General features: G+C 47.0%; 2 protein-coding genes across 7 annotated transcripts in view; one reads left to right on the plus strand and one right to left on the minus strand.

Moving 5' to 3' along the window:
* LOC143035727 (uncharacterized) overlaps positions 1-22,217 on the minus strand; it is a 394,938-nt gene that overhangs the window by 45,488 nt on the left and 327,233 nt on the right. For all 4 annotated transcript variants that reach the window (XM_076202627.1, XM_076202626.1, XM_076202624.1 and 1 more), the window contains one exon: positions 4,048-4,380. In XM_076202627.1, coding sequence (XP_076058742.1) covers positions 4,048-4,380 — 333 coding nt within the window. The remainder of the gene's footprint in view (positions 1-4,047; positions 4,381-22,217) is intronic.
* LOC143035726 (zinc finger MYM-type protein 1-like) lies at positions 15,935-19,974 on the plus strand. 3 transcript variants are annotated; one of them, XM_076202620.1, is made up of 3 exons: positions 15,935-16,188; positions 16,987-17,126; positions 17,256-19,974. In XM_076202620.1, the coding sequence occupies exons 2-3, from the start codon at positions 17,042-17,044 to the stop codon at positions 19,634-19,636; spliced, it is 2,466 nt and encodes an 821-aa protein (XP_076058735.1). In that variant the 5' UTR covers positions 15,935-16,188; positions 16,987-17,041; the 3' UTR covers positions 19,637-19,974. The 3 variants fall into 3 exon arrangements, with proteins under 3 accessions (XP_076058735.1, XP_076058738.1, XP_076058737.1); XM_076202623.1 differs by lacking the exon at positions 15,935-16,188 and adding an exon at positions 16,730-16,829; XM_076202622.1 differs by lacking the exon at positions 15,935-16,188 and having other exon boundaries at positions 16,838-17,126.

Here is a 22,217-nt window from a genome sequence, read left to right on the forward strand (position 1 = left end):
ACGGGACACCACGAGCGTAGCTCCCCTTCCCGTAATATACAACTAAACACAATTAGGTAAATACACACACAAATATACACAGATACACACACAACACACACGCACACAAGAACGCACAAACACATCCACACACACAAACATACGAACGCACACATACGCACGCAAACACAATCGCGCGCGCGCACACACACACACACAAACACACACACATACACACACACACACACACACACACACACACGACTCGTGGCGCAGTGGTGGAGTTCCCGACTGCCACTCCGGCGATCCGGGTTGGAATCCCGCCCAGGGCTGAAATAATTTCAGTATCGCTGCGATGCGGGTCGTTACTCCAACTTTCGTGGGCGGGAAGTTGGGTGTATGTGTGTGCGTGTAAGGTCACAGCATTACCCATAGATCGGTCATATATGAGCTCTGAGCTCTCTCCTGGGAGGGAAATAGCTGTCGATCACCAGTCCAACACGTGATCCAAGACCATGGTGAATCACACACATTATACCCGTCCCTTGTCTCTTGGCGTAAGCACGGTATTTTCCAACTCGTACTGCAACTTCTCTTCTTCCCCCTTCTCCTTCTCCTCCTCCTCCTCCTCCTCCTCCTCCTCCTCCCCCTCTCCTCCTCCCTCTACTATTTCTCCTCCTCCTCCTCCTCCCCCTCTCCTCCTTCTCCTCCTCCCTCTACTATTTCTCCTCCTCCTCCTCCTCCTCCTCCGCCTCCCTTCTTGTTTCTTCTCCCACCATCAACCCGCTTCTCTCTGCAAGCACGCATCGTATATGACACCTGTTGCCGCCCCATCGGTCATCAGCCTCCCTCCCTCAAGCCGCCGGCACCGCCATGCCCACTACCCTATCCTATCTAGAACCACGACGACGACGACGACGACATAGCGGTGGTGGCGGAGGCAGCGCCAGTCTCTCCAGACACATTTTGGCCCTTTTGGCAGAGAGGCAATTTCCCTTACACGGGTCCCTTCACCAAGCTTGCTTGTGCATTTGATCAAGAGGTCTACTGCTATTCTGGGTAGTCAAACGACTCTGGTCAGCTGGTGAGCTTTGAAAAGGGATAAAGAATGTCATCCCTTTCTTCCCAACTCCAGCGATTTCCAAATCTTAACCCACGGTTATATGAGTCCAGTTGCCACGATGGATGGAAGATCACTCACAGACCTGCACATGTTTGTCACTGACAGGAGGAACCTTCATCTCGGTCTTATCAAACTCCTGAATTTTGGTCTTAATTCAGGAGAACACCTAAACCCTTTCGTTGCATTCTACGTTTACATCAGTTATTTACCTTTAGCTGCCGCCAGGCGCTTTTACTTGTCTAAAGGGTTCGTCCTCCCCCTTCCGAAGTAAAAGGGTTGAAAATGATCTTGACTGCAGTAATTTATTCTAACAGGCGCCAGGATGATTTAATTGATCTCAGGAGCTCCGATCTCCAACACCATCCCCATCCCCACCCCTTTGCAGTGAAAAGGAGTCAAGTCCTTACTGGCCTCACCTCCATATCTTAAGAAGCGATAGCGGCTATTGTCATCGTCGCGATCTCAAGCGAACCTAGCCACGTCCTCTTTATGCCCTGGCCAATCGCAATGTCCTTGCAATCGGCGTAGACCATCCTTTCCCGGCTTGGAATAGCTAAGGTGATTGTACCATACGGCAAAGAAAATATAATTTGAGGTCGAAGCTTTTGTTGACTGCACAACGTTTTGCTCGTTGTAGCTTATTTCAAGACAATAAGATACTTCCCAAAAGTGAAATCTAAAATAGGAAGAAAAGGACACCAAAGCTAGTGTTTACAGGATTCCGTGTCAGGGAAGCAACAAGTTTTACATCGGCGAAATATCACGTGACCTAAGAATGAGCATTAGTGAATATCGCAGTAGCGTTCGGAACATTATCACCACTAACGCGTCTCTTAGTATCAACGGAAGAAAACCAATCTCTTTACGCACATGAATAAGTCTGAGTTAATAATCTATGAAACAGACAGGATAAGAATGGAATGAAGGCTTACCCCCCCCCCCCCCCGTGCAAGGACAACATAGCAGTTACCTCTTTCACGAATAGCTGTAGTGACCCCTCTCCGGATGACACAGTTGATCTCACTTAGCTAGAAAAAGATGGCCCTCTAATCCCTCACCATCGAAGTGGAGATAAAGACGGTCATCTCTGTACAGTCCCTTGGCCCTTTAGGTCTTGGTGCACAAATACTAAAACGCAGGAACATAGTAACACTACACAATAGCTCACTTGCCTTTGGATACTTCCCACAACTCTTTAAGTCTTCCTGTACTCTCATTCCCATACCCCAGAAACCCACCTTTACACAAACCCCCTCATCTACAGTCCAATTTCTTATTTTGGTAAGATGTTCGGGCATATCCTTTGCCGTCGCCTGACCAATTGCTTATGAGATATGGAGAAGAATTCGACAATGTCTGGCACGAGTGTCTTAAGTAAAAATTGTACTACTTCTACTTTGCCCTGCCATTCGCATGGTTGCTCTGGAACTATATGGAGAACAGGACAATAAGAATAAAGTGGCGGGGCTGCATAACCCGACCTTTTGTACCTAAGGCTAAAGTACCGGCTCTGTTCTTGCCCTCACTCTTTACAACCTGTATACGAATGGTTTCCCATAACCGACTTACCTGCACAACTGGGCCCTTACCCTTTTATATATTGATGGCATTAATTACGTTATTAGACACAAAAGACGGGAGGGAACCTTACACATAATACAGATAATACTTGACGGAACACAAGCATGGGAACGGATCGATATTCTAAGCTGTCTACTTCCCCTGTCGAAGAACTAACAGAACAATTACGGAAACTCCTCTTAGAATAAAAAACACAAATACCCCAGTGAATGATCCCGCCAGTGTGCCGGGTAGTACACTGGTCATTAGCCTGACGTGGACACATTTCCACATCTAGAGAGCGAAGGCTAAAAGTGTGTTGGGCAGGCTGAAACGTTTCAAGGCCACAGCACTGACCATTTCTTTCTTCCAGACTGCATTTCCTCATTTCATTTTCCTCCTCACCAACAGCTTTCATTTTACTTCTCACAAACAACTATTTCCTTAACACCTTTCTCCACTTTCGTTGACAACTATCGACGCCAATCCCCTCCTAATCTCCTTGCTTCCCGAGGCGCAATAGATAAATAAAAAACTCCTTAAAAGACGGTCATTGGCAATAGCCCCCTTTATATAAAAATATTTTTTCGTTTTCATACAAACTTTTTTCTTTCCCATAATAACCGATTCCGTGGAAGCGGGTGGTCTGATCCAGTTGTTTTTAATCCTAATCCTGGACTTGGAAAAAAAAAAAAAACTCTGACGAATGAAACGTTTTACAGTCAATAAAGGCTTTGTCCTCAAATGGAGTTTTCTCTGCCAAAGCTGTCGGTCATTTCCATATTTAGATTGTACTACATACTCTAGACTTTCAGTGTCTGGATTCCACTCTTATTTTGGCTGCAACCAGACAATTTGATTCAGCTGAAAGGTTAAGGCTGTGTGCAAGGGGGACAGCGTCATTTGGAAAGCCTTTGTATTTTTGACATTGTCGATGGTTCCGCATCCAGTACAAATCAAACACAGGCCTGAGATCGTAAAAATAACGTTGTCGAAAGACTCTGTACCTGCAACTGCACTTCTGGTAAACCTAGGACTTGCGCCCTCGCTGCGAAGACACTCCCTCAGCTGAATTGAATCGTCCCTTGTTTTGTCCCCCACCCCCAAACACACACACAGAGTAGAGTCTGCATCATTAGAAAACCCATCCTCCTACACATGTCGATAGCGTCGACTGACACGACACTCGAACCCCTTTGCTACGGTGTGACGTACCTGCTGCCCAGTAAAATTGGGGATAAGAATGATTCTCTTGTGAAGACAGAAAGAAGAGTTGAATCATACATATGAAACCCCGAACGTTTCCATCCCTCCTTACTTCTGTTCCGCTAGTTGAAATCGCCAGCTACAAACATACTGTATTATGAAACACGCGGGTCACTTACCGCCAGGCGTGGTGGCTTGCTTAGCCAGCGACCTCAGGGCCGCCGCAAAGGACGAAGACGAGGTGGGCGAAGGGGGGCGGGCGGAGGTGGCGGTGGTGGTGAGGGGGGCTAGAGGAGACGTGAGACCGAGGGGCGGCACGGTGGCCGTTGTCCTTCCAGGCACGGGCGGCGGCGGCGGTGGCGGCGGTGGCTGAGGTTGCGGCGGGGCGCCAGGAGTTACTTTGGTGCTGTTGGCGGCAGCGGCGGCTGCTGCCGCAGCCGCTGCAGCAGGGGATCCGGGCGGTAAGAGGTGCGGAGGCGGCAGGACCGGAGGAGGCTTGCCCGCGCTTACACCTGAGGAGGTAAGAGAACAAAGTTAGACGACCACGCTGGGTAAGAACGCCAACTAAGAGCATGAACAAACATGTACACCACAAACTATATTCTGTTCACTTTAAGAGCAAAGTTGAACCTTATATCCTCTTGGACATTGGAGTCATCAGTTCTTTACTCCAAAACAAATCTACCTTAATTATCTACTGTCCTGGAAACTGACATTTTCTACATATTGTGAGGTCACCGGGTGTAACATTTTGAAAGGCACAGGACCGTTGCCGAATGCTGTGAGGCTCATTTGTGTATGCCTGTGCAACTGTGTATTCGAGTAGATGTGTGTGTGTGTGTGTGTGTGTGTGTGTGTGTGTGTGTGTGTGTGTGTGATTCATCATGGTCTTGGATCACGTGTTAGACTCGTGATCGACAGTTTTTACCCTCCCGGTAGAGAGCTCAAAACTCATATATGACCGATCTATGGGTAATGCTGTGACCTTACACGCACACACACACACAACTCCCCGCCCACGAGTATGAGTAACGACTCGCAGCGTAGCGATACTGAAATTATTTCAGCCCTGGGGGGGGATTCGAACTTGGACCGCTGTAGCAGCGGTTGCGAACGCTTCCCCTGCGCCGTCGAGTCGAGTCGAGTGTGTGTGTGTGTGTGTGTGTGTGTGTGTGTGTGTGTGTGTGTGTGTGTGTGTGTGTGTGTGTGTGTGTGAAAAAGAACACTAATCAACTTTTGACGTTGTGAAGGTCAAGAGCCAAATGCGACGATACAGATGTGACAACACTACCGGGGGTATCTGGTGGTTTTTGTCGACCTGAGGGAAATGGCGGAGGAACTGACTGGTGGATTTGGTCGAACTGACAACGACAAGGCCTTTGCTTTAGCAAAGCTTTGCTTCCAGTCTTTTGGCCTGGGGGGGGGGGAGGGGAACTGTTAAACCTCACCGAAGGTCAGAGTCGGGGGAGCGTGCATTCACAGTGCACTGACATGCCCGCATACAAACGCCTACACGTCCAAACGCACTGACACGCCTAAATGCAGCACGCATCAGTGATGCATCTACAATAACACACTATACACTTTTATGGACAGTTCCCCCAGATTACACGACATACTGTACCCGCGTATATACAAAAACCCTTCCCACGTTCCATCGCCACACGCCATACAGAGTACAACGGGAGCAAGTCACGGGGTCATTTCACCCACGCGCCTCCACCTTTCGGCACCGGAATCTCCTCCTTCTTCTCGGTCATGACCCCTCTTCCCAAACCCCACTTACTTCTCTCTCTGCCCTAGCATGCTCCGTCTTGCCTCTCCCCTCTCAACCTCCCTCTCTCTCTCTCTCTCTCTCTCTCTCTCTCTCTCTCTCTCTCTCTCTGTCTCCTTCCCTCCCTATGGCACGCGCCCCTTGACACCCATCACATCCATTTGGCAACGCAGCGCAATGAGAGTCGGGGGGGGGGAAGGCGCACGGGGGCAGGCGGAGTGAGAGAGGTGGCGGCGGCGACGGGGTGGGGGTGGCGGGGAAGAGAAGCCGGAAGAGGATAATAAAATGGGGGCAGGGGCAGGCAGGGTAAAGGCGGAGGAGCGAGAGGAGGAGGAAGGACAAGGAGGAGTAGGAGGAAGAGGAGGAGGGGAGGAAGGAGGAAGAGATGAAGGAAAAGGAGGAGAGGGAGACAAATGAGAAGGAAAGGAGGAAGGAGAGGAAGACGAGGAAAAGTAGACGGGAATGGAGATGGAGATAGAGAAGATGGAGCAGAACTAAAAAAAGGAGTGCAAGGAGGAGCGGAAGGAGGACAATGAACAGGAGGAGGAGGAGGAGTGTCGAGGAAACGAAGGAGGAGAAGAAGGGAAAGGAGGAGAAGGAAGAGGAGGAGGAACAGGAAAAAGAAGAGAAAGATGATGATGATATGGAGGAGGAGAAGAAAGAAGAAGAACAAAATGAAGAGGGAAAGGATGGAGACGAGAAGGTGGAAGAGGAGGAGAAAGAGAATAAGGAAGAGAACAGGAGGAGGAAGAGGAGGAGGAGGAGCAAGAGGAATGGGAAGAGAAGGAGAAATAGAAAGAGAAGAATAAGAGTAGGAGAAGAAAGAGGAAGTGTGAGGAGAAATAGAAGAAAAAGGATAAATGAGAAGAAGAGGAGGAGGAGGGGAATGAAAAGAAGGAAGAGAAGTAAAAGGGAATGGAGGAGATTAAGGAGGAGGAGCAAGATTAGAAGAAAGGGAAAAGAAAAGAGGGGGGAAAGAGGAGGAGGGGGAAGGAATGAAGGAGGAAGAGGAAGAAGGGGAGAAGACGGAAGAAAAGGAGGAGGAGGAGGAGGAGGAAGAGGAGGAGGAGGAGGAGAAGGAGGAGGAAGACCAGCAGCAGCAGCACCAGGGGAATAGAAACGATGGCGGGGGAATACGTTGGGGAGGAGTTACATACACAGACAAACAACAACATGGCCATTAGTCTGAAGAAGAAAATTATAAAGAATTATGAGTAAAAGAAGAGGTACAGGAGGATGAGAAATCGGATTTGAAGTAGGAGGAGCAGGAAGATGAAGAGGAGAAAGTGTAAGAGGAAGATATGGAGAAGGAGGAGGAGGAGAAGGAGGAGGAGGAGAAAAAAGAGTAAGAGGAAGAGGAGGTGGCTGTGTCGGTGTCGGAGGAGGAGGAGGAGGAAGAGAACAGGGAGGATGAGGATAAAGATGAGGGGAGGAGGAGGAGGAAGAGGAGGAGTAGGGGAGGTGGAGATGGTGGGGTAGAAGGAGGTGGTGGTGGAGGGAGAGGTGGAGGAGGAGTGGTGGAGTAGGAGGTGGTGGAGGGGGAGGAGGAGAAGGTAGTGGAGTAGGTGGTGGTGGAGGGAGAGGTGGAGGAGGAGGTGGTGGAGTAGGAGGTGGTGGCGGGGGAAAAGGAGGAGGAGGAGGAGGTGGAGGAGGAGGTGGTGGAGGAGGGTGAGGATGAGGAGGTGGGAGGAGGTGGAGGAGGAGGAGGTTTAGGAGGAGGAGGAGGAGAAGGAGGAGGAGCAACCTTCCGTTCTCCTTTCCCCCTTTTCCTTCCCTTCCTTCCCACCCTATCCCCCGCCCTCCTCTCCTCTCCTCTCTCCCTGCCCCCAGACTCCTGCAGTGATGACCAGGCAGCCTGCATCCTACTAGCTGCTGGTGCCTTCGACTCTCCTCTTCCTCCCTCTCTCCCTCCCTCCCTCCCTCCCTCCCTCCTTCCCTCCAACTCTCCGTCCTTCCTTTCCAAGCACCGCTCCCTCCCCAATCCCTTCCCTAATACCTCACCATAACTTTCCATCCCTCCTCCTCCTCCTCCTCCCCCATCTCCTTCTGCACTCCGAACCGAAATTTCCTCTCCCGCCCCATGCGACTGCCTGCCTGCCTGCCTGCCTGCTTGCCTGCTTGCCTGTGCTCCCGCCTTGGACTAGCTGCTGCTGCTACAGTAGGAGGTGCAGGTCGAGATGGAAGTGTAGTCTGTAGGGTCTCTCGCCCCCTCGAATCCTCGATGGCTTTCCGTTCACTTCCTCCTCTCGCCCTCCCCCTCTCTCCCTCCCTCCATGCTAAGCTCTCAACGTTGTCGCATCTCGTCCTATCACGGTGCACCTCTCTTTCCCCTCTTTTTTCCTCCTCCCCTCTTTCCCCTTCCCCTCCCTCTCTGAGCCGCACTGACTCTCCTATCGCACTCTTGCAATGACAGACCCGAGGTGACTTTTTCCTCCCCCACCCTTTCCTCCTTTTCTTCTTCCTTTGCCTCTCTTTCCTCCTTGCCCCCGTTGAGAAAATGAGTATATATATATATATATATATAATATATATATATATATATATATATATATATATATATATATATATATATATATACATATATATATATATATACATATACACACACATATATATGTATATATATACATGTATAATATATATATATAATATAATGTATATATATATATATATATATATATATATAGAGAGAGAGAGAGAGAGAGAGAGTGAGAGAGAGAGAGAGAGAGAGGGTGGAGTTGCACTCGTAGTCACATGAACCGAGATGCAGAAGAGGAAGAAGAGGAAGAAATGGAAGAGAAAGGGTAGCAGAAAGAGGTGGAAAGAGGAGACGAGGTGCACTCGTAAGAGGAGGAAGAAAAGGAAGAGGGGGAGTAAGATGAATAGGTTGATGAAGAAGAAGAGGAGTAGGAGCAGCAGCAGGAGGAGGAGGAGGAGGAGGTGGAGGAGGAGGAAAAGAGAAGGAGGAGAAAGAAGAGGAGCAGTGTTAGGAGGTGGAAGATGAAGAGAAAGAGGAGTAGGCGTAGGAGGACAAGAAAGAGAAAGAGAAAGAGAAGGAGAGAGAGATAAACAGAAAGAGAAGGAGGAACAGGATGAGGAAGTGGAAGAGAAGGATAAAAAACAGGATGTGGAGGTGGAAGAAGAAGAGGATGATTAGGAGAAGGAGGAGAAGGAAGAGGAGGAAGAGGAAGAGGAGGAGGAGGAAGAAGAGGAGGAGGAGGAAGAGGAGAAGGAGGAAGAGGATGAGGAGACGGAGCAGAAGGAGAAGGTGGAAGACGAAGAGGATGATGAAGAGAACGAGAAAGAGGATGAGCAGGATAAAGTGGAAGAAGAGAAGGAGGAGGAGGAGGAGGAGGAGGAGAGGGAGGAGAGAGTGAAGGAGCATGATGAGAGGATGGAAGAGAAAGAGGGGAAGGAGGAGCAGGAGTAGGATGAGGAGATGGAAAGGAAGAGGAGGACGAGGAGGAGGAAAAGGGGAGGAGGAGGAGGAGGATGTGAAATAAGAGAAATTGGAGATGGAAGATCAGGAGAAGGAGAATGAGGAGTAGCGAGAGGAGAAGGAGGAGGAGGAGGAGGAGGAGGAGGAGGAGGATTGGGGACAAATGGAGGAGTGGATGAGTAGGAAGTGGATAAGGAGAAGAAGGAAGAGGAGGAAGTGGTGGTGGTAGTGGTGGTGGTGGCGGAGGAGGAGCGCTGGAAGGGAAAGAGGAGGAGGAGGAGGATGTGAATGAGGCGGGGGAAAGAGGGAAGAAGAGAGGAAGTGAAGGAGGGGATAGAGGAGAGAGGGAAAGAAAAGGGAGGATGAGAAGAGGAGGAGGAGGTGGGGAGGAGGAGAGAAGAGGGAGGAGGAGAGGAGGGGAGGGGGAAGAGGGGAGGGAGAGGAGGACGGCTGAAGGAAAAGAAGGAGGAGAAGGAGTAGATGGAAGAGTAGGAAGAGGAGGAGAAAGAGGGGGAAGGAAAAGGAAGAGGAGGGTTGAAGGAAAAGAAGGAGGAGGAGGTGGAAGAGGAGGAAGAGGAGGAGAAAGAGGGGGAAGGAAAAGGAGGATGAGGGTTGAAGGAAAAGAAGGAGGAGGAGGTGGGAGAGGAGGAAGAGGAGGAGAAAGAGGGGGGAAGGAAAAGGAGGAGTTGGAGGAGGAGGAGGAGGAGGAGGAGGAGGAGGAGGAGGAGGAGGAGGAGGAGGAGGAGGGGAGGAGTAAAATGAGGATGAGGAAAAGGAGGAGGACGAGGTGGAGGAGGAGGAAGAGGAGGAGGTGGTGGGGGAGGAGAACGAGGTGGAGGAAAAAAGGAGGAGGAGGTGGAAAAGGAGGAGGGGAGGAAAAAAAGAAGGAGGAGGAAGAGGAGGCGGAAGAGGAGGAGGAGGAGGAGGAAGAGGAGGAGGAGGAGGAGGAAGAGGAGGAAGAGGAGGAGGAGAAGACGGTGGGGCGGCTTCGGGAAACTGAAATTGTTTTTGTTCCACGCGAGAACAAGTCCATATGGCGTTGCTGAGCCTACGTGCGTGTGTACGCCCCTGTACTCGTACACAGGTGTATGTGTGTATGTATGTATGTATGTATGTATGTATGTATGTACCTATGTATGTACGTATGTATGTATGTACGTATGTATGTATGTACGTACGTATGTATGTATGTACGTATGTATGTATGTACGTATGTATGTACGTATGTATGTATGTACGTATGTATGTATGTATGTATGTACGTATGTACGTATGTATGTACGTATGTATGTATGTATGTATGTACGTATGTATGTACGTATGTATGTACGTATGTATGTATGTACGTATGTATGTACGTATGTATATAGGTATGTATGTATGGCCTACAGAGGCTTGGACATGGAATTTCCTATCAACTGGATGCCAAATTCGACTCTTGAGTATTTCCAGGTTAGTGACAATGAAGTAGGTACAGTAGTAGTAGGTGCAAAGACAGGGAAGGAAGGCAAGTTAAGGGCGTAGTTGAGGTGTAGGCCAAGACAGATTGTGAGGGGACGGGAGGAGGAAGGGAAAGGGAAGGGTAGGGGGAGAGGAAGGGTAAAGTTAGGCATCAGGGGGCTCCAGCAACGGAAAGCGACGTTGTTTAGGGAGACGCGTAACGTCCAGGTAGACTGACGAGAGTAAACGGGGCTCGATGGAGGAGTAGGAGGAGGAGGAGGAGGAGGAGTTGGAGGAGGAGGAGGAGGAGGAGGAGGAGGAAAAGGAGGAGGAAGATGGGGAGGGAGGAGCGAGACAAGAATAAATAAGTTCTTGATCACAAGAGCCACAAGAAAGATAAAAGAGAGATGAGGAAACGACATGAAGAGTCGTGGGAAAAAGAAGAGGAGGAGGATGAGGAGAGGTGAGAAACGGAGAGGAGAGAAGAGAAGACAAGAAAGGGGAGAGGAGGAGAGGACAGAGGCGATGGTGATGAGAGGAATGGAGAGACGAGGAGAGACGAGGGGAAGAAAGAAGTAGAGAGATCAGGAGAGGAATGGAGAGGAGAGGAGAGGAGAGGAGAGGAGAGGAGAAGAAAAGAGAAGAGAGGTACGGAGAGAAAGGGAGAGGAGAGGAGAGGGAAAAAAAGTAGAAAGATAAAGAGAGGAATGGCCAGGAGAGAAGGGAGAGGAGGGAAGGAGAGGAAAGAGGAGGAGAGGGAGGGAGGTGGTGGAGAGGGGAAAGAGGGGGAAGGAGGTGGTGTGAGGTGAGGTGAGGTGAGGGGAGTTGAGGGGAGTTGAGGGACGTAAGCCAATGGATAAGGACAGGGGAAAAGAGCGAATAGAAAGAAAGAAAAGATGGCGGTGGCCGCAGCGGAGGAGGGGGAAGAGGAGGTGGAAGTGAAAGAGTAGGAGGAGGAGGTGGAGGAGGAGGAGGAGGAGGAGGAGGAGGAAAGGGAGGAGGAGGAGGAGGAGGAGGAAGAGGAGGAAAGGGAGGAGGAGGAGGAGGAGGAGGAAGAGGAGGAAAGGGAGGAGGAGGGGGCAAGGAGGAAGGAGGACATGGAAGAGGGAAGAAGGGAGGAAGCAAATCCAGGCCGTTCAGTGGGAATGAAGGGATCTTAGGGGCAGCAGCAGTGACGGGGGTCGAGTAGATCGTTGCGGAGTGGGAGAAAACATGTGGAAGGAAGGTGGAGGCGGGGATGGGGCGGGGAACGAACGTAATGGGGAGGGGAGGGGAGAGGAAGGGAAGGGAGGGCATAGGAGGAAAAGTAAGGGTGAATAACGTAGAGATGGAGAAAGAGGAGAGGGAAAGGTGGAAATGAAGAGAAATAGAATCGAGGAGAGGAAGGGATGGTTGGGCACAGGAAGGGGGAAGAAGAGTGGAGGAACGAAGAGGAGAAAATTGAGAGGAGAGGAGGAGAGGAGGAAAGGAGAGGAGAAGAAAAACAAGGAGAGGAAACACGAGGAGAGGAGAGCAGATGAGAGATGAAGAGAGAAATGGAGAGGAGAGAAGAGAAAAGAGGAAGGAGAGGGGAGAGGAGGAGAGGAAACAAGAGATGATGATGATAGGAGAGGAGAGGAGATGAGATGAAAGAAGAGAAAAGAGGAATGAGAGGGAAGAAGAGGAGAGGAAACAAGAGATGATGATGAGAGAAGAGGAGAGACGAGGAGGGAAGGGAGAGGAAAAGAGAAGAGAGATACAGAGAGAAATAGAGAGGAAAGGAAGAAAAAAGAGGAAAGATAAAGAGAAGAATGCCCAGGAGAGGAGAGGGGAGAAGAGGTAAGGAGTGGGAAGAGGGGGAGAGAAACGGAAGAGAGAAAGGAGGAGGAGGAAGAGGAGATGGAGAAGGGAAATGAAGAAAGCGGAACAGTATAGGAGAAGAGTGAGGAGGAAAGAAAAAAAACGGGAAGGGGAGGAGTGATGAGGATAGAATACAACGGAGGAGGAGAGGGCACAGGAGGGGACGAAATGAAAGAGAAGTGGAAGGAGGGGAGGGGAGGGGAGGGGAGATCAGGGGATGGTGAGGGGAGAGGAGCGGAGAGGAGGGGAGGAAGAGAAGGAAAGAGAGAGGATTGAAGGGGAAGGGGAAGGGGAGAGGAGGGGAGGAGGAGAAGTCAAGGGAAGGCGAGGGGAGAGGAGCGGAGAGGAGGGGAGGAGGTGGAGGAGGAGGAGGAGGAAGAAGGAGACAGGATTGAAGGGGAAGGGGAGCGGAGGGGAGGAGGAGAAAATAAGGGAAGGTGAGGGGAGAGGAGAGGAGAGGAGGGGAGGAGGAGAAGAGAAGGGAAGGCGAAGGGAGAGGAGCGGAGAGGAGGGGAGGAGGAGGAGGAGGAAAGAGAGAAGATTGAAGGGGAAGGGGAGAGGAGAGGAGGAGGAGACGAGAAGGGAAAGCGAGGGGAGAGGAGCGGAGAGGAGGGGAGGAGGAGGAGAAAAGAGAGAGGATTGAAGTGGAAGGGGAGAGGAGGGGAGGAGGAGAAGAGAAGGGAAGGCGAGGGGAGAGGAGCGGAGAGGAGGGGAGGAGGGGGAAAGAGAGGATTGAAGGGGAAGAGGAGAGGAGGGGAGGGGAGATCAGGGGGTGGTGAAGGGAGAGGAGCGGAGAGGAGGGGAGGAGGAGGAAAGAAAGAGGATTGAAGGGGAAGGGAAGAGGAGGGGAGGGGAGATCAGGGGATGGTGAGGGGAGAGGAGCGGAGAGGAGGGGAGGAGGAGAAGAGAAGGGAAGGCGAGGGGAGAGGAGCGGAGAAGAGGGGAGGAGGAGGAGGAGGAAGGAGAGAGGATTGAAGTGGAAGGGGAGAGGAGGGGAGAGGAGAAGAGAAGGGATGGCGAGGGGAGAGGAGGGGAAAGAAAGGGACGGAATGAAAGGCGAATGGTGGAGTTGGGATGGGAGGGGGAGAGGGTGAAGGGGGAAAAGGAGCAGGAGTGAAGGGGAGGAGAGGGGAGGCCAAGGATGGGGCCAGGAGGGGAGGTGAGGTGAGGGGAGAGGGATAAGAGGGGGAGGGGGAAGAGATTGGTGACGAGGGGAGGAGTCGCCTCCATCGAGAGCGGGGAAATCAAAGGTAGGTGGCTCTCACTAGGTGAGGGAACCTAGTGTAAGGGGCTGGTATTGACAGTGATCGGGAAAGGAAATCAAGGAATAATAATAAAAAGAAAGTACAGGGAGGAGGAGGAGGAGGAAGAGGAGGAGGAAGAGGAGGAGGAGGAAGAGGAAGAGGAAGAGAAAGAGGAGGAGGAGGAGGAGAAAAAATGTGAGGAAAAGTACAAGAGGAGGCAGAGAGAGCAGAGGACGTGAGCGCGAGGAAGGACGCGAGAGGAGGAGGAGTAGGAGGGAAGAGAAACGGGAGGGAGAGAGAGCGAGAGAGAGGGGGAAAGACCGGAATATTATTCATGGAAAACCAATTGGATGTATACAAGCTGCAGGAAGGGGAGGGGAGTGGCCAGAAGGGTGTGGCGGAGACGGAGGGGTGGGTAGGAAGGGACGAGTGAAGAGGAGAGTGCCGAGGAAATGAAGGGCTTTGATGCCCGGGGAAGGGGAAGGGGGCGGGGAGGATTTGGGTGAAGAGAGGAGGAAGAGGAGTTAGCGAGGGGGGGGGATGCATGGAAGGGGTGGAAGGGAGATTGCATAGGAGGAGGGGTGTGTAGGAAAAATGTGGCGTGGATAATGTGGTTCTAAGGAAGAGGGGGTGTAGAGGGCAGTGTAGATGGATTAGGAAGGGTACGAGGAAGGGAGGAGTAACGATAACTGCTACCTCGTGTTTCACGGCGGAGTGGAAACCCGAAGCCCCAGAGCGCCTGGAAACGGTCCTTCGACTTCCCCGTAGAAACTCTGGACTTGACTTGCCTGTGTTGGATGACTGTGAGTGTGCTTTTACGTCACCAGCCAATCAGCGGCAGTAGTAGCAGTAGTAGTGAGAGGAGAGGTGGAGGAGGAGGGGAAGGAAGAGGAGGAGGGGAAGGAGGAGGAGGAAGAGGAGGAGGAGAAAGAAGAGGGAGAGAAGGAGGAAGAGGAGGAGGAGAAAGAAGAGGGGAGAAGGAGGAAGAGAAAGAAGAGGGGAAGGAGGAGGAGGAGGAGGAGGAGAAAGAAGAGGGGAAGAAGAGGAGGAGAAAGAGGGGGAGGAGGAGGAGGAGGAGAAGTAAGAAGAGGAAGAGGAGGGGTATAAGGCAGAGGGGGAGGAGGGGGAAGGGAATAGTTGCCAATTGTCAGACCTCCTCGTGTGAAAAAGCCGAAGAAAAATAGTCAAAGTTGATGAAGAGAGATTCTGTGCCCGGCTCAGAGATTCACCTCTACATAGAGGCAAGGATGTTGATGGGTTTTTGAAGAAGATAGGCGGTGACGCAGAGATGATTCCGACCTCCATCTCGCAGGACGCCACCGCATATGGTATCCAACGGTGCACCACGTAGCATGGGATAAGTCGTAGAGGATGAAGTGTAGGAACGGGTACGAGGAAGAGGAAGAGGAAGAGGAAGAGAAAGAGGAGGAGGAAGAGGAGGAGGAGGAGGAGAAGGAGGAGGAGAAGGAGGAGGGGATAAAGGGAATTCTTGTGGAAGGGAAGTAGGGGTGTGTAGAGTTAAGGAAGGAGCAGTGAAAATGGAGGGAAGGATGGGGGGTTGTCGCATTATATCCTAGTTGAAAGGACAACGAAAGGAAAGGAGCAAGACAACAGGATTAAAAAAAGGGAAGGGTGGGTGGGGGGATGAGAGGGATAAAAGGGAGCCAGGTGAAGGGAGGATACGGGGGGTGAATGATGGGATGAGAGGCATGAGGAAGAGATGGGAAGCGAGGGGAGGGGAGGAAGAGGGAGTGGTGAAAGGAAGGAAGAATATTGGGAGTGAGAATATGTGAAGAGACACGAGACAAAAGGAAATGAATAAAAGGGCCAAGCAGAGCATGGAGTGGGCGAGTGGGAACACAAGGCTGGATTATACAGGATTTTCCAGCTACAGAGATCTTAAGGCCCAGGCAAGGGGAGTATCTTTTAGGTCCAAATTGAAACAAATAAAAATGGTGAGTAAAGGAAGCTGGGGAGAGTACGAGGAGGGGAAGGACTACTACGAAAAGTGAGATAAGGAAGGAATCGCTAAACGACACGATATATCTATATATACATATATATATATATATATATATATATATATATATATATATATATAATATATATATACATATATATATACATATATATATATACATACATATATATATATACATACATATATGTATACATATATATATGTATATGTATATATGTGTGTCTGTATGTATATGTATATGTGTGTGTGTGTGTACGTGTATGCATATACATTATATATATACCTATGTATATATGTATATATATATATATATATATATATATATGTGTATATATATATATATATACAGAGCCGTTTCTAGCTATAGGCGGTATAGGCGATTGCCTAGGGCCCCCAACCTACCAGGGGGCCCCCGGCCGGCCCATTGGCTAGGTAACGCTACCGAAGGTCAAATATGAGCCTGTGCCTCTCCCGCCCGCCGACGCAAATAAACAATACGCCTCTTGCAGTGTTTGTTATTGTTTGAAATGTTTTGATCGTCTGCTAAAAATACTATCTTGTTAAAAATCACCTACATCTTATTTAATCTAAAGATATAATATGGTAAGCATTAATTGGCTTTATTTATCCATTTATGTGTTCACTAAGCTAGGACTTATGGCTACAGATGTTATTAATTGTTGATTACAAACTCTTTTTGGCCATTAGCTTACTATTCTTTGTCCAATTGTTTGGCTTTATTTGTCACTGGAATTGGCATCACCAGCGTTCTTGTTTACTCTTTGGTCGCTTCATGCTTAGCTTCTAATAGTGTAAATTTGTAAGTTTGTGTGTTCTGTGACTGTAAGTTGGAATTCCTTTTATTATATTTGTATGCACAATAGGAAATGTTTGTATTCTATGGAATGTTTACCTTTTCCACCTTTTTCAATATTCAATGTTCATATATGTTCATATGTTCAATTTTGTTTATTTTGTATCGATATTTTATCCAATCCCTTATTCATTTATTCGCTTATTTCTTTATTATCAAATTATGATTATTTATTTTCTCACTTCACCTACCTAATGAAAAAAACACTAGATGGCAGGACCGAGGTGAGCTCAAAAGGAAGTGACAGAAATACATGAATTCTATTCCGTTTGTCGTGTGGTCCGTTTCTCTAGTTCGTATACAATATTAAGATAACCACAGGCTCAACAATCACCCATCTGTTCACCTTTCAGGTCTACCCGAATTTCGTGTATGTAGAATTATTTTTATTAAGGGGTATTTAAAAGGTTTACACTTTACAGATATCTGTGTTAGGCCTACACTGATAAAATTAATCATATTTGTTCTACTCGAATATCGTGTATGTAAAATTGATTCCATGTATTTATAAGGTTTTCACTTAACAGATTTCTGTGCTAGGCCTACATTAGACTCTAAGACTCGCCAATCATCATTCCCGTAATGGCATCAAAACGAATTTATCTCAGCGGAGCAGAGAAACGAAAGAAAAAGAAATTTGACGAAGAAAAATGGTCAAAAGAAAAAGGTAATTCATTATCGTTTATTTAATAATTTATAGAAACATATTAAAGTTTGGTTTTATTATGTTTTCTGAATGGTGAGTATTATTTTAGACTAACGCCTAATCATCTAAGGAAATTTGTTAATTTTGCAGGATCAATTCTAAAATATATTGGAGCTCCAGACAGCAAGCCAGAGGAATATTCTGAACTTCCTGAACAGGATGCTCCAGTGCCATCACATTCATCAGGATCTGTCCAGGAAGCTGTACTGCCACCAAGACCACCACATTCCCCAGAACCACAGAAGGCATCATCTACTTCTGAGCAGCCTCCCATTTATTCTAAACCACTAGATCCTGCTAAATGGCCAACCATTCTGTCTGATGCATTTAGAACGGATGCAGTAGGTAGAGGGCCATTTCAGATTAGTTCTGATTTCACATTTCCCAAAAAAGAAGACGGAAGAAGTTTTCATTATCATTATTTTTGTAGAACATTGGTTAATGGAGAAAAGATGAAGCGGACTTGGCTTATCTACTCAAAAACAAAAAATGCTCTCTATTGCTTTTGTTGTAAATTATTTTCAACCAAAGAACAAAAGTTAGTGACAGAAGGACTGACAGACTGGAAAAACATAGGCACACTTTTGAAAAGTCATGAAAGCAGTCCAGCACACATAGCGCACATGGCAACCTGGAAAGATTTACAACTCCGTTTGCAAACTGGAAAGACAATAGACCAAGCTGAAAGAACACTATTGGAGGCCAAAAAGAGGCGCTGGAGAGATGTCCTGACTCGCTTAATCGCCATTATCCAATCCTTAGCCGAGAGAAATCTTGCATTTAGAGGTTCATCAAACACGTTACACCAGCAGAATAATGGGAATTTTCTAAAAGAGGTGGAGCTGCTTGCTAAATTTGATCCTGTCATGAAGCAGCACATTGAGCGTGTTGAGAGTGGCCAGTTCAGTCATTCCAGCTACCTTGGAAATATCATCCAAAATGAACTTATTGCTTCAATCAGTACTAAAATAATGGACACAATGGTGACTGAAGTTAAACAGTCCAAATATTATTCAATTATTTTGGACTGTACTCCCGATGTAAGCCATCAAGAACAGATGTCAGTCGTCATAAGGACTGTCAAAATGGATAAGAAACCAGAAATTAAGGAACATTTTATGGGGTTCCTTGTAGCTTCTGAAACAACAGGTCTTGGTTTGTCATCTCTAATTATAAAGAAATTGACGGAACTGAATATTCTCCTTGAAGATTGCAGAGGACAATCATATGATAATGGTGCCAACATGAAAGGGAGAAACAAAGGAGTTCAAGCCAGACTTCTTGAGAAGAACCCTCGTGCACTCTATGTTCCATGTGGAGCACATTCCCTAAACTTGATGATATCTGATGCAGCAACAGCTTCAATAGATGCCACTAGCTATTTCGGCACTGTTCAGAAACTGTACAACCTATTTTCAGCCTCACCACAAAGATGGGCAATCCTAAAAGATTATGTCACTGTTGCACTCAAGACCTGGAGTGACACAAGATGGGAGAGCCGTATTAATAACATAGAAGCTGTGCGGTATCAGGCCTCTAATATAAGGGAAGCTTTGTTGAAGGTCAGGGAAGTGTCTGATCCTCTGACCAAGGTTGAAGCCCAAAGTCTGGCAGAAGAGGTGGGGTCATACCGATTTATCATTTGCACAGTCATATGGTATGACATTCTACACATTGTGAACCATGTCAATAAGCTCCTGCAGTCTCCTAAAATGCAGCTTGATGTGGCAGTTGATCTCCTTACTAAAGCGAAAACATCTCTGACTAACTACAGAAGAATTGGATTCACTTCAGCTCAAGTCTCTGCTAAAGATATGTGTGAGGAAATGAATGTAGAGGCTGTACTCAAAGAAAAGAGATTAAGAAGTACAAAAAGACACTTTGCTTATGAGGCCGCAGATGAGCCCATTGCAGATGCAATGAAGAGGCTAGAAATGACATTCTTTAATGTTGTTGTTGACACTACCATTCAATCCTTAACTGATAGATTTAAAACTCTGAGTGAAGTAAGAGACCAATTTGGAGTGCTGCTTAATTTCCAGAAACTGGATGATCAGTCATTGAACAACCAGTGTGACAAACTATGCAAGACATTAACCTCTGGAAATGAAAGTAACATTGATGGAAAGGAACTGGCTATGGAAGTTAAGCACTTACCAAGTTTGCCCTCAGACGAAATGACTGCTCTTGAGCTCCTCACCTTTATCCACAAAAAACATTTTGAGGAATTGTATCCCAATCTGTGGGTTGCACTGAGAATTGCCTGTACTCTGCCTGTGACTGTGGCCTCAGCAGAGAGGAGCTTTTCGAAGCTGAAACTTATCAAGACCTATTTAAGATCATCTATGGGGCAGGAGCGACTCAGTGGTCTTGCAATAATCAGCATCAACCATGAAGTGGGGAAAGACGTGTTGTATGAAGACATCATTGATGATTTTGCTAGTAAAAAAGCCAGAAAGCAGAGATTTTGAGCCCAATACAATGCAGTTGGTGGTGGTTTGTATTCAGAGACTGTGATGTTAAGTTACTACTATTTTGGAGTGTGGTTTGTATTCAGAGACTTTGATGTTAAGTTACCAATATTTTGAAGTGTGGTTTGTATTCAGAGACTGTGATGTTAAGTTAAAATAAATGTTTAAATAAATAAATATGGTGTAATAGTTACTTGCATCCTTTAACACCATCAAAAGATATAAAAGTCGTTTAATTACTGTTTGGCAAACTTTACAGGTATAAATGAAATACCAATCTGTCTATCTCTCTAACTTTTGAGGGCCCCTAACTGCCTCTTGCCTAGGGCCCCCACAAAGCTAGAAACGGCCCTGTATATATATATATGTATATGTGTGTGTACGTGTATGCATATACATTATATATATATATATATATTATATATATATATATATATATATGTGTGTGTGTGTGTGTGTGTGTGTGTGTGTGTGTATGTGTGTAAGTGTATGCATATACATTATATATAATATATATATATATATATATATATATATATATATTATACATATTACAGTCAAACTGTATATCCAGTTATTTCGTGAAATAACTAAAACTGTCAGTTATCAATTGTAATGCCTGTGGGAGTCAGTCAATTCATGAAATGACTGAAAATTCTTGTCTTTTTATGAAGTGACTGAATTTGGTATCCAGACATTCTACGAAATCACTGAAGGTTTTTGTCTGCGGCGGACAAACCAGCAAAGCGTTCGTGGTGCAGTTCGAAACATGAGACACAGCATATGGTCAGACACGATTACAATTGAGGTTTCTTCCTGGTGCCAGTTAATTATAGATACTTAGAGGGAAACAGTATCTATGTGAGAAAAGATTGCAGTTTTATTATATACTGCTATCCTACGGTATGTAAGCAATACAATATAAAACAGTTAAAAAGAGGGAGAGGGGAGGAATGCGGGCGTGCAGGAAGGCATAGTTGGCTTGAAAATCATATGAATTGCGATCTTTGTGGTCGTATTTTAGCTATTATTTTAAAAAAATTATTGTAACATTATTGCATGATTTGGTTGATTTCCTGGTATATATGCACAAGTCTTCTTATGGGATATAGTCTACTATATAGACTAGCGGGAAAATAATGTAGGGTCAATTTGATGCAAACTGGACAATTTGTAGCGCTGGTTCGGTGAACTATTTGGCAACCCTCCTTCAATGCTAGACACCCTTACAATTCTATCCGATGAAAATTCACACATACTCGTATTATAAAAGCACTCGCTAAAAAGTAAATGACTCGGAACAATAGCATATGACAACACAATTACAGATTTACTTGTTTGTACAAAAGTAAATCACTTGGCACAATAATTTTATTCATAAGAAAATAACAAAAATATAAAAACACTAGATAAACAGTAAATCACTTGAACAATAGTAAAAACACATGACAACACAATTATGGGTTTACGCGTTCGTGCACTTGAGGGTATTGTGGCTTCTGTCATTGTATAACTGTTTAGGTATGAAATATTTGTATCTGTTTGTTTGGCAACTTTTGGGACCATTTCATGAACACTTAACAAAGCCTTGTCCTCCACTGATAGATGCTTTGATAACGGCTTCTCGGAGAGAAACGTCATTACCACTGTTAATTGTCACTTTCTTTCAGTAATCTTTCAGGACAAATGTCAAATTGATTCCTGGAATCTGATTCCTTTTAGTATACCACTTTCGGTGGACACTGTATTAGATTGAAAAATTACCGGACGACTGTGAACGGTCAATGTTGTTGCAGAGTCTACCGGAATACCTGAAGCTGCAGATGGTAGCTGTGCGGAAGAATTAATGTCGAATAAACAGATTATGGATGTCAATCAAAGACTTAGTGTTCACAAGACCAAGACAAAACGCACTCAGCGGTGGCCAAACGTACGCGATCTTTATTTCATCAAATCCAGGGTTGTCACCCGACATGCACTCACACTTGTTTCAGAGTGAATAAGTGACTACCCCTTTAGAGATTTGAATCAAAGACTGTGTGCTTACTACTCTGAGGTCAATTCGCGGAAGCCTAGGGTATACGTTCTCTATTTCATCAGAGTCAAGGATGACACCTGACAAGTACTTTGGCTACAACCAATTGAATGGAATAAAGAGAAGACGTATGCTTGATATCGGGGAGGGACCAGGGTGCGTTCCGTCGTGTACTCGTATGCACAGTCTCCGGTTCGAATTCCTGAAGGATTAATCACTTATTCGCTTTCTCTGAAACGGTATTAAAGTTCTCTCCTGTAAAGCCCTTGTGATCTTTCTATTGCTCTCTGTAGCCGAGACGTAGACCTTCACCGATGCTTTGAAGTTCTTTAACCGTATATGCCCTTGGCATGAAGTCTCTTTATGGAGGATTATGGAGTACCAGATGAGGGCATATTCTCGTTGGTACCGGCATGAGATAGGGAAGACACTATTGCGGTCGTGTGGGTCGCTTCCAGGATCACATTCATATGTTGCTCGCACAGAATATGGCAGGATAGAGGAGTCAAGAAAGATGGCCACCTAGAGTTTACGATGTCAAGAAGA

Source organism: Oratosquilla oratoria, chromosome 19 (genome assembly GCF_046742065.1).
Source record: "Oratosquilla oratoria isolate Oo_2021 chromosome 19, ASM4674206v1, whole genome shotgun sequence".
In the NCBI taxonomy this organism is placed as follows: domain Eukaryota; kingdom Metazoa; phylum Arthropoda; class Malacostraca; order Stomatopoda; family Squillidae; genus Oratosquilla; species Oratosquilla oratoria.